The 22,202-nt window shown below is 44.0% G+C and overlaps 1 protein-coding gene across 11 annotated transcripts in view; it reads right to left on the reverse strand.

The window, feature by feature from the left end:
• Positions 1–21,171, reverse strand: part of SLC6A6 (solute carrier family 6 member 6) — a 57,536-nt gene extending 36,365 nt beyond the window's left edge. Inside the window, exons 1-4 of one of the 11 annotated variants that reach the window (XM_066326638.1) lie at positions 21,075–21,171; positions 16,479–16,514; positions 13,862–13,927; positions 9,475–9,531 (exon numbers count right to left, since the gene is read on the reverse strand). In XM_066326638.1, the coding sequence (XP_066182735.1) occupies positions 9,475–9,531; positions 13,862–13,916 (112 nt within the window). In that variant the 5' untranslated portion in view covers positions 13,917–13,927; positions 16,479–16,514; positions 21,075–21,171. Of the gene's footprint in view, positions 1–9,474; positions 9,532–13,861; positions 13,928–16,478; positions 16,515–20,368; positions 20,635–20,940; positions 21,042–21,074 lie in introns of those variants that run through there. The other 10 variants (XM_066326637.1, XM_066326633.1, XM_066326640.1 and 7 more) reach the window with 10 other exon arrangements.
• Between the last annotated feature and the right edge of the window lie 1,031 nt (positions 21,172–22,202).

Consider the following 22,202-nt stretch of genomic DNA (forward strand, 5'->3'; position numbering starts at 1 on the left):
TGATCTCTCCCTTAGGCCATGAACCCTCAAGTTCATGCTTGCTTTTGGGGTCATTTCGCTGTATGGGTGGCAGGAAATGAGCTGCCACAGCTTTGGTGCAAGTCACCAGCTCCCAGTAGTGAGGCACGCTACCTATCCAAGGCTTGCCCAAAATTAGTAACAGCCCAGCTTCACTGTGTATAGACCTGCTAAAATCCCGATTGTGTCTGCAGGGCCAGCAGCTGTGGCTGGCAGGCACGTACAGTCCACCAGTACCACAGGAACTCTCACTAAGCAGCCACCTGGGACTGTGGTCCCAGCCCATGTCACGTTCAAGGGATGTTGGATTTATCCCCCTTTGCTGCCAACCATTGGTGTCCACCCAGCCATTCCCAATTACAGGAACTGTAATTCAAAGGCTGCAAGGGTGGGGGGTACGGGCGATTCTCCCTGGTGAAGAAAAGCCAAGAAAAGTAAGTTTGTTTAGTGAAAGGCATTGTCTTTTTCCTTAATGGGGTTGGAGTTTCATTTCCTTTAGCTATGTCCCACTGGGTGAGGCTAAAATGGCTCTTAAGGGAAATAGTCTGACAGAGATGCTGAAACAATATGTTGTCACCGCCCAGGTCAGAACCAGAGAATAATAGGTTATTTTTACTGTATCACTTAGTGGGGATGGTATCCGAGATCTAAGTCCATCAGATTCCCCCAAGGAAATATATTGTGAAAAAATGCTCTTACAACCACATAGTCCAAAAGGAGTGATCCAAGTCTGAGGCGTATGTCTGCCTCCCAGAGACACACGTCTGCCTTCCAGGAGCCACATCTGACTGTGAGAGTACCCCCTCCAGGAAGCTTCAGATGGCCCCCAGAAGCTTTGGCTTCATCTAATGAACTCAATATGGATAAATGAAAAGCAGCAGTCAAGCTTGCTATTTATGGTGTGCCCCTAGGCTGAGCCCAGTCACACTGCAAGAGCCTGATCTGAGGGCAAGGGGAAAAAAGTCCAGACTGGGTCAGGCCCAGAACTGCTCTCACACACACTGGTACAAACCCTCATCAACTGAGGATGGAGCAATCAATTATCAAATCGATGCTGGAAAAATATGGAAAAACAAAACAAGGGATCAAAGGGCATTTTGCACTTCTCAAGTATCTGCTCGCTGGTGCAGCCAGGAGGCCTTTCCATGGGAGACTCACGTGTCTGTCCCTTGCACACATTTCCTCAGGGGAAATACCCTGCAGTAACCCAGGCTCTCTTGCTGCCCTCCATAACTGATCAGTCTTTGGTGCACAGGTGAAAATACCATGAGACCAGCCGTAAGAGGAGTGCTTTCACAGCCAGCTCAGCTTGGGCCATCCCCTGGGCTACAGCTATCGGATCTTCACACGTAGAGCCTCCACCTCAGATAACCCATACCCTTTAAAAAAATACTGGTATTGAAATGTAATCCCTCATAACACGCAAAAAAATGAGGGGTAGAGGAAGGGGGAGGCGCTGTACAGAGAGGGCAGACGGTGAGCAATGCCCACGATGGAAGGCTGCCAGCAAAGACAGGACCTGCTGGTTGTCAGAGCAGACACAACTCCCAGTACTGCTGAACCACTGATTTTTTTTGACAGACAACCCATGGATTACACATCTGAAAATACACTCTGTTCAGTTTTTGCTTTGGGATTACAGTAATGATCCGCTCCAAGCTTCTTACAGCTGAAGACAAGCAACCAATGCACAGCAACACCTTCCAGGAGGAGCCTTGAGGACAAATCCATCGTGGATGCCACCTCATTTAATAGTCACTAAAAACCAAATCTTTCAAACAGTGAAAGCTGATGGAAATGGGAAAATCAAAATCTGTCTATACCCACAGATATGCGTTTGTAAATATTTACACATGCTAAAATGCACGCCCTGTCTTGCATTTGAACACCAGAAACCACAGCAAAGTAGATACTTATTTCTTGGCCAATGCAAATAAACTTTGATTAAGGATTCAACATACTGAATTGTTGACCAGAATGGTAACTGATTGTGGTTTTTTTTCTAGCTTCTTTTTCTGTTAGAAAACTAGACACAAAGTGCACATTCAGAGTGTCTTTGACCTTGATGGGAATGCTGCTTGAAAAATGACTGTATGGCTGTACCACTGATTTTATGAACTATTTTTGCAGTATGATGTGCATCATCATTACTTCTGCTTTCAAGGACCCTTCTCTACTAAGTTCAGCCTGTGCAGACTGTATATCTTGAGCTTCTCAGTGTTCTCTCATCTTTTTCTGCCTCAATGACTTTGGAAAGGCATCAGTTTACCACATTATAATTAATTTTTCTAACCTTGTTTAAGATCACTGCCTCTCTAGACATTGCCATCTCTCTTATTTTTCTGTCACTTATTTTGTATCCTGCAAATTGAAGTCAACATTCCTTTAAAAACTCAGCTTTCCTAGAACTGCCAATCTATTTGTGGGTTGGCTCTTTTAAAAAAGTATTATTATTTTGCATTCACATTAATGAATATTTCAAAATTAGATGCCCTGATTGCTGGATCAGAGCTGGTCTTCAAATAAACAGCTTCCACTTTCATTGAGGGCAACAGAAAAACTGCTATTGATTTCAACAGTAGTAGAATCAGGTCCCAAATAAAACTGCATTTATTATGTTTGGCTCATTTCCTAGGATTACTTGGAACTTTGAAAGCTGTAATTCTTAATGTTGACAGCTCTCTCTCCCTCCCAGGGCAGTGTGGTTAAGCGAATCGATACATGATTAAAATAAACAGCCCCTTGATCAAACTCATGGCTTTAGTGCAAGTTTTTCTGACCTGAAGGAAAAAAAGCCTTTTCGTCTCCCAGCCCTCAAGGCCCCACCAGTATCCAAGGTGCAGCTGGCTTCACTTATTGTCCCTAATTCATATCCAAGTTCATTCTGCTTCATTGAACAAGATACCTATGATTTCTGAAAAACAATACCACTCCCTTTACTACACATACTGCTTCTCTTCCTCTTAAAAAGTGCCTCTAAAAATTCCCTGAACTACAGCTCACTGTTCTGTCTTAAATGGACTCCTCTTTTTCCGTATACTTTTCCATGGGTTTGGGCTATTATTTAAACCCTAGAATCCATTTGTCCTTTCTTCTTTCTCAGCTTTTGCCCCAGCTTTCTCCGTCTTCCTTCTCACTTCTTCATAATTTCCTTTTCTTTCACTGTGATGCTTTTTTTAGTCTTCTAAGATTGACTGGAAAATCTGCTACTGAAAATTTTCTAGGAGGAAAATTAACTTCTTCATAAAGCCTACTCTGAAAGAAAAGCCCAGGGCTTAATGCAATTTCTTTTTCATCAGTTATGGTCTGGACAAAAGGTATCTTTTTTCCCCATATGCCTTTTTTCTTGCTGCTGTTTCCATTCATGCTCTTCAAATGCCTCAAATAGGCACCATGTCACAGCACTGAGCGGTTATAAAATTCTGCATCTTTGCTCAGATTTCAGCAGCAGAAAATCTGCAGTCACATAATACTCTAGATGCTCATTTTGTTCTACTTATTTGTGTCAAAGAACAAAGCAGTTACAACTAAACCCAGTACAGGAGGAAATGAAAAACTCCTTTTCCGTTGTGTGGGGTGGAAAGGAGGAAAATGAATACATACAAATTCCAATGGATTTCAGATGAAACATGACCCTGACCCTAAACAGGGGCTGAAGCAAGGATGATGTTCCCCAGCCTCAGGGATGAAGCCTCATTCCCCAGGGAGATGGCACAGGGCAGTTGTGGCAGTCAGTAGGGAAGAGCATGGATGCAGTGAAGTAGAGGTCTGGCACACTGAGTCACACTGGTTATGACCCTGTCCTACTGAAGTCCCCTGTGGGCACAGCGTCTCCTGTATCCTAGTGCAAAACCAAGTGTCCTGCCTGGAGAACCATGGTGCTCCTGCTCTGTCCCCTCCTCAGAGAAGCAAGCCCTTGCAAAGACAACCAGGGCAAAGGAGCCGGGGGTTGGCAGAGGCAGAGAAACTGAGGGAAAAACAACTGCTCATCCTTCACACATTGTGCTGGTAACTCTGTGCAGGAGAACAACCAGTTCTTGAGTTTGTTCACGTGAAGCCAACTGCTGACCCAGTTTAATGCCTCTGGGTGTGCCAGCTCACAGCCTCCTGACTGTCAACAGGCTGGAAAGAAGCCCCAGTTTCCCACTGCCACCCCTGCCTGCTCCCTCTGCTCTACCAGCTGACCCACTGTGAAAGTAGAAAACCATGACTTTACTGGGTGACACCACTTCTGGAGGCCTTTGTCCTTATGAGAGGGCCCTTAACAAAATGCATCTATCCATGTGGTGTAGCAAGCTGATGGCTTTCCAAGCAAGATGGGCATGGTTGAAGAAGATTCAACAAGCTGTACACATTCTCAACTCTTCAGCCTCCTTGTACCCTGAAATTATACACCTTTAGACCAAGGGAACAAGCATTGTTGTATTTTGCTTTCAATTCTGAAGGTCTGCATCTGAATGGATTGCAATTCTCTATCAAGTCCTGGTGTCAATTAAGTAAATTCTATTGCCACAAACAAACCACATCAAAATCAATTAAGGGATGTCCTTCATCCTGCTATATAAAAAGGCAAACCCCCTAAAGGTCTCAAAGCTTATGAACTCAAACAGTCAGTAGTGTGCACTGTGCCTATTGAATTTTTTTGCATGTGATTAATAGTGCATTGATCCTATGTGACACTTCTGCAAGGCACTTGCAACACATGATAATGTCAGACAGCAATTTCCATGCTACGATAATAAAGCACTGCCCTGTGCAGGGAAGAGAAACGATAAAGTAGTCATGTAGTGAGGCAAATGTGCAATAAAACATATGAATTCATTATTTCAAAGTATTTTTTCTTGGAGATAAATCATTTCACCCACACCTGTTTTTTCTTTCACACAAATTCTAAATTTAGCCTTAAATTAACTGAGTTTACCAATGCTAATGTTCAGGGCTTTCTCGCAATTGAGGAGTATTGTACTTTTTCATTATGTTTTCTAAGTAAAAAACAGATGGATGTGTAAGACTACACATTTTTGGAAGAACAAGTAGAGTCTTCTATACCCAGCAATGGCTTTCATCAGCTGTTGCCATACCTGCCTGGGCCACCTCCACACAAAGCCAGAGTTGTGCTTTTACTGCCTCTACCCATTCATCTTAAACAATAAGTGAGGACAGATTTTTATCCCACCTGTGGCAGCTGTACAAACATGTCACACAGCACCTTTTTCCCAGAAATCTAGATCCCCACACCATCAGTGGAAGGGACCAATCCTTTCTTCTTCTTTGTTTCTGTGCCCCATCTGCCCAACACCTGATTTTGTTTTTTCTAGAATACATTAATGGAAGGAAGAGTTGTGCAACACGGCACCGTAGGTGGAAAGCAGCCAGCCAACCTGTACCAGGAAAACAGCTATTACATGCACACGATCCGCAGTGTTAGTCCCATTACAGGGCTATAAAATCTGAGCAGGTTACAAAGCCCTGAGGGCTGGGCCATGAGCACTAAAACTTAATGGTGAGAGTGAGCTACTTCTGATTTTAGCCTTGACTTCTCCTCCATGCTGGCAGTAAATATCAGCAAAAATACGACTCAGTGACAGAAATGAGCTGGAATCTTTTAAGAGGTGGAGCGTCAACCCCTTGCTGATGAACCAGGGTACTCAGGTGACTGGGGTGCTCTGACAGGGCACCTCTGCTCAGACCTTCAGCCACAGAAATTTCCTAAGCACCCTGAGGTTTAATTTACTGTTGTTGTTTTCTTTCCTTCAAGCAAGAGGAAAAAAAAAAAAAAAAAAAAAAAAAAAAAGGAACAAAAACTTCAGGCGTATGAAGTTTCACACAGGAAATGAAATTGAAACATTAAAACAGCACAGCAATGCAGGCGGGCCTGCAGGAGACGTGCAAAAAGAAGAAGTGGCAAAGCTGATGAGCAAGCTCAGGGAGAACACACTCTGCAAAACAGGTTGGTGAAACACAGACTTTCACACACACAAAGAAGTGGAGCTCTGTAGACACTATGATATTTATTTGCTCTCCTGCAGCTGGTGCCAGGTGCTGGTTTGCACAGCCGGACAATGGCACGTTTTGTTTAATCCCAGAACAGCCTTGGCTCTGTCTCCAGCTGCAGCCCTGTCCTCTCAATTTCCCTGGCTGCCCAGAGCCACTAGCTGTGCTCCTGGAAGGCATTTGAGAAGGAATACCACTATATCCTACAGGCCTTGCAGTGGGCATTATTTAATTAAAAACAACAACAAAAAAAATCACTAATTTGATCACTGCCCATTTGCTTTGAAGTTCTGAGATGCAAATAGAACCTTTGAACTGACCACTAAACCACCATGCTTTTAAATACCATTTTAAATACCATTCAGACTGATTCCCAACCAGAGGTGTATTTTCAGTTCAGTTTTGCCATGGGTCTCTGACATTTGCTTTCACAGACCTAAAGCTGTGCTCGTTTTTATGTCAAGAGATATGAAAACCAAACAACACCAGAACAAATACTCCACTTTTCTAAGGAAACTAACACATAAACCACTTCTGCATACCACGTTCTGCAGAGTGCAGAGCACACACCAAGCAGGAACAAAACCCTGGGCCCACACACTACTTGGACAAAAGCCCCACAGAATTCACTCTTGAATTGCTGTCTCCGAAGGAAATTGTATTAGAGCAAAGGCTGACTCCAATACAAGACACAAGTATCTGCAGTCCCACCTTCATACCAGGGTCAATCCCACAGGCTACAGGTACTCATCTGCTTGTTTTTCTGTTGGCTTTTGCAGGTAAGCTTCCCCAAATACAGCACAACAATATGTGAGCAGCCTGAGTATTTTTCTCCATCTCTTCTTACTTTTTCAAACAAATGCTAGCTGATGGTTTCATTGCAGGTTGCTTTTATAGTCCTGGCCTGATTACTATAAGCTGAACTTCTGCAACCAGCTGAGGATTTTTCTTAGTGCAACGTCATCTTTGCAAACACACAAACAGGATACCAATATGGCACATTAACTTTAGTACCTAAAGCTGTCTTCATCATGACTATAATTATTTTTCACTACTTGTTTTTCTTATGGAAAAGTTAATAATGGACAGGGTGAACAGGACAGGGAACTTGTTTGCAGTTCCACTATAAACAATAGGCACCTGACAAACAGCTGAGATAGCAACAAAAACACTTAGCACGCAAACTAATGGTAGGAGGTGAGAGACTTCCTTTGGTTGACTTGTCTGAATTTTTGGAGGTGACCTGTACAAGAGCTATATGAATGTGTGATAGCTTTACAGAAGGAGAAATCACCCAGGTGATTCAAAGTCAGATGTACTGCTTGAAGTTCCACATTTGGATCCTAGCTGCCCATGAAATTTGACTTGTAACCTATTGTTTGTGTACTGCACAAAGAGCAGAGGAGAAAGGAACTTCAGCCCTACTGAGCAACAGCATCTTCCATTACTATATTCCCTCTACCTGGCACAAAACCCCTTTCACATTTGAAAGAGCACTACTCTGCCTCATTTAAGCAGGATCTGTATCAGGTGAGAGTATTTCTGTGGTTACAGAAAAGGGAGGGCAGCAATGAAAGCAAGTCTACCCTGTTAAATCTTGATTTTAGAATCCCGCCTTGTATAAAAGATGACAACAAAAGCTTTTGGTTGCTCATATTTAGTCTTTCTTCAATCCACTGTGGTAGCCCCTTTGTAAACCTTACTTTTGATATAAGCTGATGGGGCATTAGGTGTTCGCATAAGCAATATACTTCGTGTTGATAAAGCAGAGAGATGGAGAAAAAGTACCTTATCTTGTCAAACTTTAAAGAAAAACCCTACGAAATATACCCGTTTCTTTTTCCCACCAAGGGAGATTTTGAAGGGTTTTTTTTCCCTAGAATAGCTACATCATTGTCAAAAATCCCCTAGGCTGATATGGTGAATCCGAGTGCAATCTTGCTTTCTCTCAGCACAACTAAAATAACATCGTTCTGACAAAGGGTATTTTTTTGGCTAACATATGGGCCGACCATGAAAATTTGCTACCCGATGGAGCTCACAGATGCCCCTGTGCACGTCCCAGCTTTCTGGCAGACAGCTGCAGGGCTGGGAGGGCCTTGAGCTAAGGAGCAGATGCTCTGTGCAGCATTAACTCCCTCACGTGGTTACGGCCGCATGAGGAAACCAGCACGTAACGGCCCAGCAAGGGCAGTTGGTGACTCACTAAATCCTAAATACCCCAAAGCTCTCTTCCAGGAGAGAGAATGAGACTTGGCACTGAAAAGGAAAAAAAAAAAAGGTGATATTTACTCTTAAATACTTATGGTCCTGCTATAATCGTGCTTTAAACTCTTCAGTTGATAACTTCGGTTGGAACTTACTGAAGATTTAAAGAGAACTCAAGTGAAATCCTGTTACAAATTCGAAATAATTTCAGAGATGCCAAATTTTCACCTGGTAATCTCACCTGAGGTCACCATTTACATCTTGATATTGTTCCCACATAAGTAAAACCTCTGTCACCTCACTGACCTTCAGGAGGTCACTCCTGTTCTATGCAGGTATGAATGAGAGTGATAGTGACAGTTAATGACATGCACAGCACTATGGCTGAATCAGTACAGGAAGTAGGTATTAAACAGAACCATAAAGTAATTCAGGTTAGAAGGGATTTCTGGAGGTCACATAGCCCAGCCTCCTGCTCAGAGAAGGGCCAATATCAAATCCAGACTGGCTTGCTAATGACCTTATCTGGTCAAGCTCTGGCCAAGAGTGGAGACCCTGTGCAACTTATCCCACTGCTTCACTCTGCTCAGAATGAACATTTATTCCATATAAATATTCTGAATGTCTCTCTTGGTCGAAGAAAGAAGATGAAAAGGGTAAGGAGGATTAATACAGAAGGACAAGCTGATCCCAAATGGAAGGCTCACTCTTCACTCTTCTGGTACTGCACACATACAATACAAGCAGTTGGAAAGCAAAAGATACTGAGGGGTTGGGTGGTGAGTGACGAATGGGTAAGCTCCAGGTTAACTACAAAATAAGCAACAGTCCCTGGTGGCAGCGTATCAGACAATACCCCTTTTATTGTCAGAGCAAAACATATTCCTTTAAGAAAACCAAACAAAAAGCCTACTGAGTGCTTCAGTGCATGCCAAGCAATTATTGCTTTCCACAATGTGTCCTGTGACTCACTGTGCCACAATGAACTGGCATATGGTGCTCATTCAGGATATATAACTCACACATTAGCTCTGAAGAGCTAATAGTTACTTGGACTCTAGTTAATTTTGAGGGGTTTTAATTTCCCCATGGCAATGCAATAAGTGTCATGCTTATTATTGTATTTCTATAAAAGAAAAAAAGGTTTTAGTGGCAGGCAAGTGTCATTAACGCCTCAAATCTCTTGTATGCAATGAAAATCAATTCAGACAAACTTTGGCATGCAAAAGCACATAAATAATTGGTAAATACTACCTGTGGTCTTCTGGGTCCAGATTTGACTGATGCCAAGAGCAATCAACTCCTTTTTGGCTGCAAAGGATAGGAGGGCACTCAATACCTTGCAGAAGGCACTCAGTACCTGGCAAAAATCAAGCTTTCTGTGTGCCAGCTCCCCATGAATGAGCAAACCTTGAAGCACATGCAACAGAAAATGCTCTCTTCTCTTGCAAGGGAAGGCAATCTAGAGAGACACAGAGCCAGCTCTCTGTAGGGTATCAAATACTCTTCTGGGCTGGAAAGAGGGCACTTTCTCTTATAAAAGAGACATAAAATGTAACAAAGCTTCTCTCTTTGACTGAGTCTGCCCATGAACACTAGACTAGAAATCCAGTTTTTATCATGAAGAAAACATCAAAGATGGTCTAAAACAGGGACTGAGTAATGGCATAAGAAACTGTGTGCAATTACAAGAAAGTTCTTCTCCTGTAATCACGATGCCCCAAATGAGCCCAGGCTGCACCATGACTTGTGAGTACAATCAAGAAAACATGGCTTCAGGGGTGCTAATGGAGCTTTCCACCATACCCCGATGATTTCATGGGGGTAAGAAACATGTAGAGTGAAGGTCTATTTAACACCTGCATACATTTGACAAAAGGACACTGAAGCCAGTGCTATTCATTAGCAAAAGCAGAAAGACGGAAGTGGCTAACTCAGATTTTGTCCACGTAGAGACTCAGAGCTACAGCAGAAGTGCAGTGGGGTTGAAGGTCAGCAGGGCTGATTCCTGAAAAAGGAGGCCTGACTTTTGACATAATTTACACAATAAAGCAACAGCAATGCTACTGGAATCAACAAAACTATGCTGGCATAAATCAGTTGAGAATTGTATCCTGAATTTGTATGTCTTTGAGCTAATTTCACAAGTATCAAACAACATTAATGTCTCACATGTGACTTGGAAGGCAAAACATAAACACCTCAGCCTAAAGCTCTACTGCTCCTGATCCCCAAGGACACAATTACTCCTTTGGTGGTTTCTTGTATAGACCAAACGCAATGACTACCAATACAAATATTTTTTTCCCTGGGTTTTTGCTTTACAAAATGTAAATTTGGACTGTGTTGTCTCAGGTTTAACAGAACGGTGATGGAAGAATATGGTCATGACTTTACCATGAATCATGATGGGGAATAAGGACCTGCTCTGCCTATTTCCTCACCTTGAATCTCCTGAACTGTTTACTTGAGTGGGAGTTAGTTGAAATTGTGCCTGAACACACAGCACCAAGACTCCCAGAACTTGACCTGCACTTTTTTATTACTGCTCCATAGATTCTTTGCTAATGGTAACAGTATATTCCCCATCTCCTCATACATATATTTGATTTATTAAAATATTTGTTGCATCTCACCCAGCTACCTTTCGCTAGGAATGTATTTGAGAACAGGCAAAAATACATTAAAATTAAGTAAAGCTCAGGCCTTTTCCAATGAAAAATCAAATTCATCTATGCAGAAATGTCAAAGTCTTCATTTCACCCAAGGAGATAAAACCAGCCTTTAGGTAATAATCACCTTCTCCTCAATGCAAAGACCCTCCTTCTGGAGAAGGAAATGTTGCCTTTGTCCAGATCCCAAATGTTCATTCTCTTGTTGGCTAATCCATGACATTTTTAGCTAGATTTTCATTATAGAGTATTATTTGTAGCTGCTGCTTCCATGAAGCAGCCGTAATAAACAAGTGAGATTTATGTTCCTTTTCAAATTGCTTGAAATAATTAACGGTGTTAAATTTAGAATCTGAAAAAAATCTACTGATTTTTCTATTTTTTAAATAAATACAGAAGCTACAAAGCAATCGACCACCACCAGTCAGGCCTGGGTCAGAATAGTATGTATGCCATATAGCAGCCAAAATGTGTTTCAGACAAGGAAATAATCTAAGTTCGTCAAACAAACTTTGAAAAGTAACTGATGGTTGTGCTGGATGAAATGTTTTAACAACTGCACTGTGTGCTATGTTTCTCCAGCCCAAGTGCAGACAGGACTTTATTTTATTCCTGTTCTGGTCTGTACAGGAACAAATGGGCACCCTGGATCTGGATCACACCAGTGAGCTCAATGGATAGCAGGATCAATACCAAGACCCAGATCCAGACCAGAATTTTGCAGCTGCTTCCTACCTTGATTTATGATGCATCTAAAAGCCCTAGCCTACGTCAGACATTCAGATACCAAACTCAGAGCTTGTGGTTTGCCCTCATCTCTGCATCATTTACTTTTTCCAGTCATTGCCCCTCAACCACAGCTTGCTCTATTGACAGTCCAGACACTTATTTAGAATAAGTAAACACAGTGCCCTCTCCAACCAAATTTGGTTGTTTCACAGCTGGTGCTGCACTTCAGAGCCTGATCCAACAAACCTGCTTCACGACAGCACCAAACAAACATCCTCTAAAAAGCTTTCCACTCATTGTCGGGGTTTTTTGGTTGGTTGGTCAGTTCTGTGACTCATCACCCTCACAGTATTTTTCTTGGTGCAGGTGCCACCACCTCTGCTGTTCAGGTTTCCTCAGTGCACTGGGAAAGACAAGATGAAATCCCAGGGGCCAGGACAGAACCTTTACAGTTCTACAAGAGAGGTCTAATGCCCAGCAGATGTTCAGCTGACTACAACCCCAGGAGAGGTGAGGAAAAGATGATCTGCTGTGGGAAAGACCACATCATGCCATGCATAGAAGAGGTACAGAAACAACATTCTTATTGTATAATGAGGAAAGGTACAAAATGCAGACAAGGAGGAGGCTAAACCTGCCAGTTATTATGAACTTTTTTAACTAGAGGAAGGAAAATCAGGAAAGATAAATAAGAATGATGAAGCTGGAAAAGGAATCTGAACTAACATGCAAAAGACAGCTGTAATAGGTATCAAAATATTAAAATTAAAGTACTTTTCTCTACATATGGTAAAACAATAACAACTTCTATGTAAATGATAAAATCCCAGGGCATTGAAATAAATGATGGCATACTGTTTCAAAATATTTCTAGATAAAATAAGTGACATGCAATGGGACGGGGATTTAGTATTAGGAAGTATAAAGCCCAACATCCCAGGAGAACAGTTACTCTGCCTGAGGAGCAGCTAGCAAAGCCATGAATCTCAGAAGAACCTAAAGGTGACTGCAGGTAAGATTAGCCAAGTAATAGAGTTTCCTGTGTGATGCTTCTGAGTGATGCAGAAGTATAAAAGGCTAAGCTACTTCTGGATGTGGACAAGGGAGGGGATGATATGGAAATCTAAAGCATAATGCTATGTCAAAACCACCACAGTGAACAAATTATGAGTTGTTCAAGTCTCCACAGATTAGAAAGGAGAAAGAGAAATGAAAGGAAATACAAATAAGGACAACAAAAGGGATCTAAGGAGAGAGTAAGAGAGCTAAAATTAATATGTTCTATAAATGAGAAGACTTCTGGGCTGAGATCCAGCTATAAATACCTTCCAGGTACTGTGTGTAGAGGAAGGTAATTAATCTAGCCCAAAAGACAGTAGGACAAGAAGGAATTGCTTGAATTTAGGAACAGAAAAATTCAGGATACATAAGAAGAAAAAGTTGTTTGAAGAGACATATCTGCTCAACAAGGCAGATTGTCAAAGTGAGAGCTAAGGCACACTTATGTATGCAGTCTAGAACAGATTGTATAAGGGTGGGGCCCTGGGAAGTTTTGCCATCACAACTTTCTACTGTCCAACAAGATTACCACAGTCCAACTCACTGATCTTTCAGTTGTGTTCTTTTATGGGTTATCTTCAAGACTGCTTCTCTATTTAAAGAAAACCCCAAAACAGCACTCAACCTATACATCCAAGTAGTGACAATAAATCTACTTCAGAGCTCAGAACTCTGGGTGTGCAGCACTCCAAGGTGCATGGAAACCTCTCTGCCTCTCTTCTGGCTATGCAGTGGTGTGGATGATGTTAGTCTTTTGGATGCTGGGCATGAGAGTGTCAGCAAGAACAAAAACACTGACTCAGACCTCAGATTATTCTGAGTATCTCAACATTGAGGTCAAAGGCCAAAGTAGAGAACTACCTCTTGTGATACTTGTAGTCTTCCTCAGCCTCACGTTAAGACATCCTGCACAGAAGCTTTCAATGTCACCGCATAAATTATGTACTTTGATTTATGATTAGCTGAAAACCAGTGTTTTAGAAACTAGTGCTAGCAGTGTTTAACAACTCTCAGGAGCTCTAAATATAAAATAAAGAAGAATATAAAATAAAATCCCCAAAACATTTGCAATAGACCTTACCATTTTCAATGACAAACGGGTACACACAAATGTGAGGAATATAAAACCCAAGTACCCTTAATACCCTCCCTTAAACAAATCCCATCCCAACTGCACTCACCAATCGGGACTTCTGTCCCCTCCTCAATGTAGATGGGCAGTGGTGATTCCTCCATAGGATGAGGCACTGATGGAAAGTAATGAATTGTGGTAGTATTTGTCGCAAAGTGACTAAAATAAGATGGTCCCTTTCTTATTACAACTACGTATGGCTGGTTACTATCACAAAGAGCCCCTTCTCAAAGTGGTCACCTCCTGTCACAGAGACTGGCCCAAGTCATGGTATGAGGGGTTTATCCCCACCGAGCATTCACTGCCACCGGAGTCAACTCTCTCTGGATAGGGGCCTGGGAGAGACCCGTGTCCTGGGTGCTTCACAACCCTGCATTTCACTATAACCTTGAGCTTAACACTTTTGGAAACTCACACCATTGTAGAAGCCAAGGGAAGCCAATGCACAGACAGGCACAGAGTTATCGAGTCAAAGTCATAATATTTCATGCACAGAACCAGAGGAGAGAGGCTCTGATGCTCAAAGCTTGCCGTTAGCTGTTGAAAAGCCACAGCAGGTGATGGAAGGCTGCACTGCAAATGGCCTCTGGACCACTGACTTTTCATTACTCTTTTTAGAGTGCATATATTAGACTTAGGAATTTTCTCTGGGATACTGCAATCTCCAAGCAAAACTCTCCAGATCTGCACTGTGTGGTTACTCTGCAGTTTCCAGACACCATACAGTCACTGCTGTAGGGTTTGTCTGCATGGGTTCTTCTTTATTTGGGAGCTTCTTCCCTTAAAGGGGTTTTTGCTTCACCATTTCCCCTTTATAATCTCTGGGAAGCATATGCTTCACAGGATTTTTAAGAGATTTCAATTTCTCATTCTAGAATGAAATAATAATGAGCTACAAATGTTGAAAATGTTCATACTCAAAAATCTCCCGGATTTTTCTTCTCTGCTACCTTTTTTAAATGATGATGTACCTTCTCAAAGATACAAGCACTTAACCTAGTCTGAGCTAGGATTCCCAGCAGCAGGAAAGGAGGATTCTTTAATCTTTTGTGGGGTATCCTTCACTTAGTACTGGATTTTTTGGTTTAGATTTTTTTTTTTTTTTGAAAGATTATCTTATCCATAAAACCAGCCAAAGAACACTTGTGGTTTAAAGCTATTAAATAAAGCATCTAACAGTGTTTCTACTAGCAACACAACCAGAACAAAGAGTGTTTTCAACAGATGCTTGACTAGCAACAGGCATAATATGAACCCCACGCTGGCGTTTTGCAGGATGCAAAGGGCTGCCAGCTCCTGCCTCTCTTCTGTCAGCCCACCCCTCACTCACAGGGAAGATGAAGGGAAGCACAGGGGAGAGGAAGAGCAGAACACGGTTGCCTACAGAACTACTGTACAAGCCACAGAAATCATGGTCTACCGGGACGACTTGCGCAAGCCACTTTTATCTAGAAGCTGAACTAACATTCCAGCTCAACAATAGCAAAAAAACATTTGTTACCACATGGCATTTTGCTACATATTAACCAGCAAGTTGCTACGCAAGCATAATGGAGTGCTGCAATTCTGAGATACATGTTGTTAAAAAAAAAAAAATTAAAAAATTGACTTATGGGAAGTCAGCCTGAGGTGAGTGCTCGTGGGCTTGCCATGCCACTGGACACAGAACATGCTCGGAAGTTATGCAAAGCGGGCCCTGCATTGGGAACAATGCAGTCATTTTCCTTGCTAAGCTAATTTCGCATAAAGGCAATGAGAGTCTTCATCTATGCAGCCCCATAAAACATTTAATCAGATTTATTTACTAGGAAGAAATACCAGAGCAAAGCTTTCTATACTAGTCAACAGTTTTCAAAGCTGAGATCTGAGGAAAAAAAAAAAAAAAAAAAAAAAAAAAAAAAAAAAAAAAAAACCCAACAAAACCCAAAACCAAAACAGGTCGCTAGATGGTGTGGAAAAAACCCGTTGTGTTTTTATGGCATGCAGCTTTCTCAGTCCCACGAAGAATACTTTAACAGGCTCCCCCAGACCAAGAGCCAGGCTGGAGCCAAATGCTTTCACAAAACATTTGCAACAGTATCCACCAAAGGCTGGTGGCATCTGCTCTGACTTTAATGGGCATCACCATAGGTTGTAGAGAAGGCCTGAAATACCTACAGGCTTTTTGAGGCCAGGTACACATACAGACACTCTCTCTTACTCATACATACACACGCACACACTTGCACACAACAAATGGCTCTACGGGCAGAACTTGGATTCTGTAGGATCCAAGGCAGAAAAGCTGACTTTGTCACAGCGTTTGGGGATCAAGGAGTCTGGGATGCTAAATCAAGCTCTCACTTATGTGTCTTCTCTGCTTTGGGCAAACCATTTTAACATTATCCCTCCAGGATTTACACACCAACTTCAATGGGCATGCTGCTTAAATGTCTGCAAAGTGCTCTGCAATGCTTTCTAAATTCTGTGGTGATACACACAGAAGAACTGCACAGACAGATTTAAGGTATCAGTTGCTGACCATTATTGCTGTATAACCACAAGTTATTTTTACATGCTCTATACTTGGTTTCTACAAACAGATGGTAAGTGTTCAGTATTTGAATGTTTTAATGAGCTTTTTAAGCCTTTTTACAATTTCATAAACAAGCGTAAATAACACTTACATGAAGAAGAGTCTCTGCTGAATGTATTTTCTTTTCCTGTTTGAAAAAAAAAGAGAAAAAGAAAAGGGAAAAATATTTTAAAGGAAAAAACGGATCTAGGAAAATAAGTCAAACATGTTTCAATGCTATAATATACTGCGTTTTCTGAATTTCATCAGTAAAAACTCCTATTTGAGGAACACCAAGTCACAGAATGCAATACCAATGCCAAAACAGGAGATGTTTTCTTGTGTGTTTCATCCATGTAGAACATCACAGGACATATGACTATATCCCTCTAAATAGCAGGACAATTTACTGCAGCACTGAAATAAAACACAAATGCCATGTGATCTGGTTCAAAAAAAATGGAAAAATAATAGAACTTCTAACTACATTCCAGCTTAGCGATAACCCCATGGCTCAGTGTATGAGTTGTTCTCCTGCCTATGGGCATGGGACTTACACCAGCAGCATGAAGCAAAGCCCTCCTACTGTTTTTTGGCACAGCAGGGTTGTTCTTCCATGCCAATGCTCAAGCACTGGCTGCATTCAAGCCCAGGTTGGGCAGCCATGGCAGTGAAGGCGTCTTTCGAGGCTGTGGCAATTCTGAGTGTATCAGAACCACAACAGGAAACCCAGCAACTGCTGAAACACAGAACCTTCCCAACAGCCGCCTCCTGCAGCCACGGCACTGCCACCCTGCTGCCACCCTGCTGCCACCCACCCGAAACTTGCTGGCATTTGATTCACACTCCCACCAGCCGAGCTGGTGGCTTCAGAGAATGCTTTTGGAACACGGTTTAGGGCTGGCACTAAATGGCTTTTTGCTGGGGTTATTCTGGACACATTAAAAAAAAAAAAAAAGAGACTAACAGAAAGACAGAAGATGCTGTAGGACACCAGCCATGGTATCAGAGTAATGGACTGGCAGCACAGCAGCCCTTCCAACAGCAGGCTTTTGGGGAAAAAAGGAACACTGAAGAGTGGCATGTTCAATTAATTTCTACTGTATTACCTTGTATCAATAATAGCTACTATGTAAGCAATTTAAAGGGTTTTTCCTGAAGTTTACATGCCTTGGGATGATACTCAGCTCACACAAATCAATTAAATCCGCAGCACTACAACAGCTGAGGGTTCAATTAAATAGGCTTGTATGGAAGAAATTCAACAAATATTAAATCACTGAATTTTCATCCTCATGCTTTTCTTCTAAGGGCCAAGGACCCAATCCTGCAAGGAGTCCCTCTAGAGTGCTATTAGAATAAATTTTAGTTCTGTGTATAGAGCTCTTACTGGAGTAGACACAGGATTACTTTTTTAAAAAATAACTCTGATCCATTCTGGTCATGTAAATTAAGTTAGTGATGAAAAGAAGTTGAAGGCACTAATTCAACTGGGTAATCTATTCAAAGCTTCACTTCTTAAATGCTCTACAATTTATTCATATGACCAATCAAATAAACATTACTTACAAAAGGCTGCAACTACCACGGCTTTCCCATCCATTTTTAAGTGTTGTAATATAGTTAAATTTAAAAGAAACTAATCAGAATAATTTTTTCAGAGTTGTTTGCCAGCATGATTAAAATCCCAGGTAGAGCACCACTGCAGAAATTCTCCTTACTGGTGGAACTGGCAGCACTGCCACTGGGGCATTGGTGCAACGTTGTCCCACTGCCCACTGCGACAAAAATTTGGGGCACTGGAAAATGTAGAAGGGGCAAAATTAAAATAATAGAGGGTTGCTGCTAAGCCTTGATGTGCATTGATGAAAATCCTAGGAATACCATTGTCTAGAAAGTGCCCAACAATCTCTTTGGAAACATCCAGCCCATAGGACCTGGCTGGAAGCCACTAAGATACACTAAGATAATTGATTAAAAAAAAAAATCCTCTCTGCAATATTAACAATGATTAGCTGTATGACAAGATCCTCACCAAGGCTTTACAAACAGAACTCCACTCCGGCATCGGAGGTTTCCCAAGCACTCTGCAGCAAGAGCAAGCCAACCTAAAGTGTCTTCCTACTTTTCCAGGGCAATGTGGCACCTCTTTTCTGCCAGAATTTCACACCGACTGAAGCCTTCTGCCACTGCCCCAGCATTTCACCTCTGACTTGAAAGCTCCAGGCAACCCACCCAAAAGCTCCACATTTGAAACTACCAATGAAGAGACATATGCCACATTTTGTTCCTGGTTACAGCAAAAGAAAACAAAACAGAACTCGGCAGCATTTGAAAGATTCCAAATTTCTACCAGATTCCAGACCAAGATTCCTTAAGCACACAAACCAAATGCCCCAGGATTTGGATGCAGCACCCCCGAGCACACATGCACCTTCTTGCGGCCGACAGATATCAAGGGTGCCACCTGCGACCTCCTGCATTTTGCCAAGTATGACAGAAAATAACCCTCAGAGCGCCTGGTGAAAGCAGCAGGTTAATAAATGACAGCAAGAAGCGGCCTTTCCTCTCTGGGCCGAGGGGTCGGGGTCCCCGGGCAGCAGCAGACAGGGGAAAGGTGTCTGCCGCCCTCCAGTGGGAGCTGCCTCAGCGCACCAAGGCGGGAGAGGTGGGAAGGGACAGAGGTGAAAGGCAAATAAAGAGAAAAAAAAAAAGAGAGAAAAAGAACATGCAAAGCAGATAAGAGACAGTTGATGGGGAAACAGGAAGATGCTATCTGTGAAAGTACCAAAAAATAAAGTTTCCAATGTCACTTTAACCAGGGCAACACAGACATCTTCCTTCAACACTCATGCTTCAGACTCAGTGTGGTCCAGACGAGAGACACTCACTGTCATGCTGCTGGCTGCCTCAGCTGCTCACATATTTGCTTTAAAAAACCCCAATAAACCTTCAAGGAAACCTTTCTGTAACACAGGTAGGCAATGCCAGAAAGCAGTCAGCTCGGCTGAAGGCAGACCCAGAGGTAAGCACCCGGCTGTCAACAACCATCAGAGCTCTCACCAAAGCCTCTCCCATCTAAATTCCACAGCAGCAGGTTTTAATGGGCTGCTTTACCCTCAAACCTAAAGCCATAAAATCTAAACCGGTAGCAATTGTCATCCGAGCCCCGAATTAGACAGCCGATGACATGTGTCCCTGTCAGGGCTGCCTCACTGTTTTGCTAGTCCAAAACTCAAAAACATTTTCACATGCAAGCGATTAAAAAAAAAAAAAAAAAAAAAAAAAAAAAAAAAAAAGGCAGTTACCAAAATAGCACTATCAACGTAACCAGCTCCTCTCGGCACATTTTCTTAATGCCTTTCCCAATACGGTTAAAAAACATAGGAACTAATCAAAAAGCTCCATCTTTACACCTTGGCACAAGCTGTGCTGGAATAAGTGTGAGGTTGTATTTCTTCGTGTTTATCTGGATTCTCTCCCACTACTTTTTCCTTTTTTTATTTTCATCCATGCTTCCCTTTAAACATAGCTCTTATTAAACAGCAGAAATCAGCTTTTACAATTTCTAAATATTAAGTCTTGCCACTCTTGGAGCTGCCTAGGGACAACACAGCTTGCCTTCAGTGTCATAAATAACACATACTCTGCACATTTCTTCGCCTGGGTGAAATAAATTCTCCCATGTTCTTATATGGAAACCTTGTGAGTCCTCCCACATACCTCCTGCTATAATAACAGGCAGCAATGGGCATTCATTATCTTAAAGCCAGCGGGTGAATTTCGGATCCAAGTTACCCCCAGACGAACCCAGAATTATCACCCCTCTGCACCACGCTGAGCTTGGTAACCTGCCCTGTGTAGTCCCTGTGTTTTATTTCCAAGCCCCATCACTACTTTGATTTCCCCATGCCAAGAACCCACAAAATAAAAGGAAAATGAGGAGAATAAAAAGGAAAATGAGGGAAATAACAAGAAAGCAGCAGCAGCGGTATTACCCACCAGGTAGGCCCATTAGCATCAGATGTAGCATTGCCTGTACCAGTCTCTTCACTCGAGGTTAGCGCACGGCAGACAGAGAAAGCACAGCGGGGAGGGGTGGGAAGGAGAGAAAAAATGGGCAGAAATAACTGGGGAGAGAAACGTGAGCCGTCGATGTGCTGGAGGGCCGCCAAGGGGAATGGCTGAGAATGTTATCGTCAAAAAAAGTTAACGCAAGGTGTGTGTGGGGGTGTGGGGTAAATAACCGCTGGGGAGAAAAAAACTCCGCCGGGGTAATGCGAGAGCTGGGGAGGAAAGGGCTTTAAGGAAAAGGATGCATTAAAAAATAAATGGAAGGGGGGAAGGGAAAGCGCGCCAGGGAGCACCCCGAGTCGAGGCGGACAAAGGGAGGACGATGCCGCCGCCACCGGCCCGGCTCGGTTCGGCTCCGCCGGGCGCGGAGCTGCCGCCCCTTTGTTCGCCGCGGCAGCGAGGGGCGATCCGCGCCGGCCCCGCCACCGCCGCCACGGCAGCGGCAGGAGCGGCAGCCCCGGCGCCCGCCCGCCCTCCCGCCCGGGAGGTGCCGGTGGTACCTGTGTCCGCTGGCCGCGGTGCCTGCGCGCCGCTGCGCCCCTGCGGCGGTGCGGCGCGTCCGGCGGAGCGGTGCGGCGCGACTAGCAGCGCCGAGCAAGAGGAAACGGTAATTTATAAGCGCTTTCTTCCTGACCTCTCGTGTCTGTTGTCTAATGAGGGAGCTTTGAGCATCACCCATCCTGCTGAGTGGAAAAACACCGGCACGGCCTCTTCTTTGCTGGGGAGGGGGGAGCCTAAAGGAAGGGGTGTGGGGGAGGAGGGGCCATGCCGCAGACACGGCGGCGGAGCCCGGGCTGGCAGGCGGCCGCGGGCCGGCGGGGAGGGGCGGGCGGGTGCGGGGCAGCGGCCGCCGCCTCGGGGGGGCCGCCCCGGGCCGGCCGCCCTCCCCCGCGGCTGCCGCGGGCGGCGGGAGCGGCGGCGGGGCCGCGCCGAGCCGGCCCGGGGGACACGGCCCGCGCCCCGCGGCTGCCGCGGCGGGTAGGAAGCGGGGCGAGGGCTCCCGGCCGCCGATCTCGGCGCGGTATTTTTCATTTTCATACATTTCGTAATTTTTTAGTCGTTATTTTTAATCTTTACGCAAAGAGTACCCTTCTCGCGGAAGAAGCATCCCACGGCGCTGTCACCGCCGCTGCCCGTCCCGGCGCCTGGGCCCTGGCTCTGCTCCTCCGCGGCCACTTTTCTCCCCGGCCCCCTGTGGAACTGGACTCCCCGGTAGCGCTCTGCCAGGCTTTGGGGACGGGTTTGGTCCCGCAGCCGTCTCCTGCTGGAGGAGACAACACGGGAGCGTGGGCTGGCAGGTGCCTGGGAGGCTGGGATATCCCTGCCCTGCCCTGCCGCCTCCCAAAAGCGCGGTCCCCGGCACCGGAAAGTCCCCGTCGCAGCTGGAGAACAAAGTACGGCCGGGGTGATCGGCGGGGAAAATGAGCCGAAAGGGCAACGTTTTGTTTTGCATCGGGTTACACAGAACCGAAAGCCGGTCCTCTTCCCCTGCAGGCGAACGAGTATATGACGGAAACATGTTCTTGCTCTCCTACCTGCATCCCCTCTGGTTCTCTTAATGAAAGGGTACAGCAGCAGACAGGGTCGCGAGGCATTTTCATATAACCCCTGCTGAAGACTTAGTAGGATCCTCTGTACTGCAAAATACCATTTACATTGTGGAAATACAGTTGTGGTACGGAAATGGAGATTTTGGGCCATCTGTGTTTCACAGAAGTCCTGCAGTGCTAACCTTGCAACTGGGAACAATAGGGATGGACCA

This window comes from Sylvia atricapilla, chromosome 11 (assembly GCF_009819655.1).
Source record: "Sylvia atricapilla isolate bSylAtr1 chromosome 11, bSylAtr1.pri, whole genome shotgun sequence".
Taxonomy (NCBI): domain Eukaryota; kingdom Metazoa; phylum Chordata; class Aves; order Passeriformes; family Sylviidae; genus Sylvia; species Sylvia atricapilla.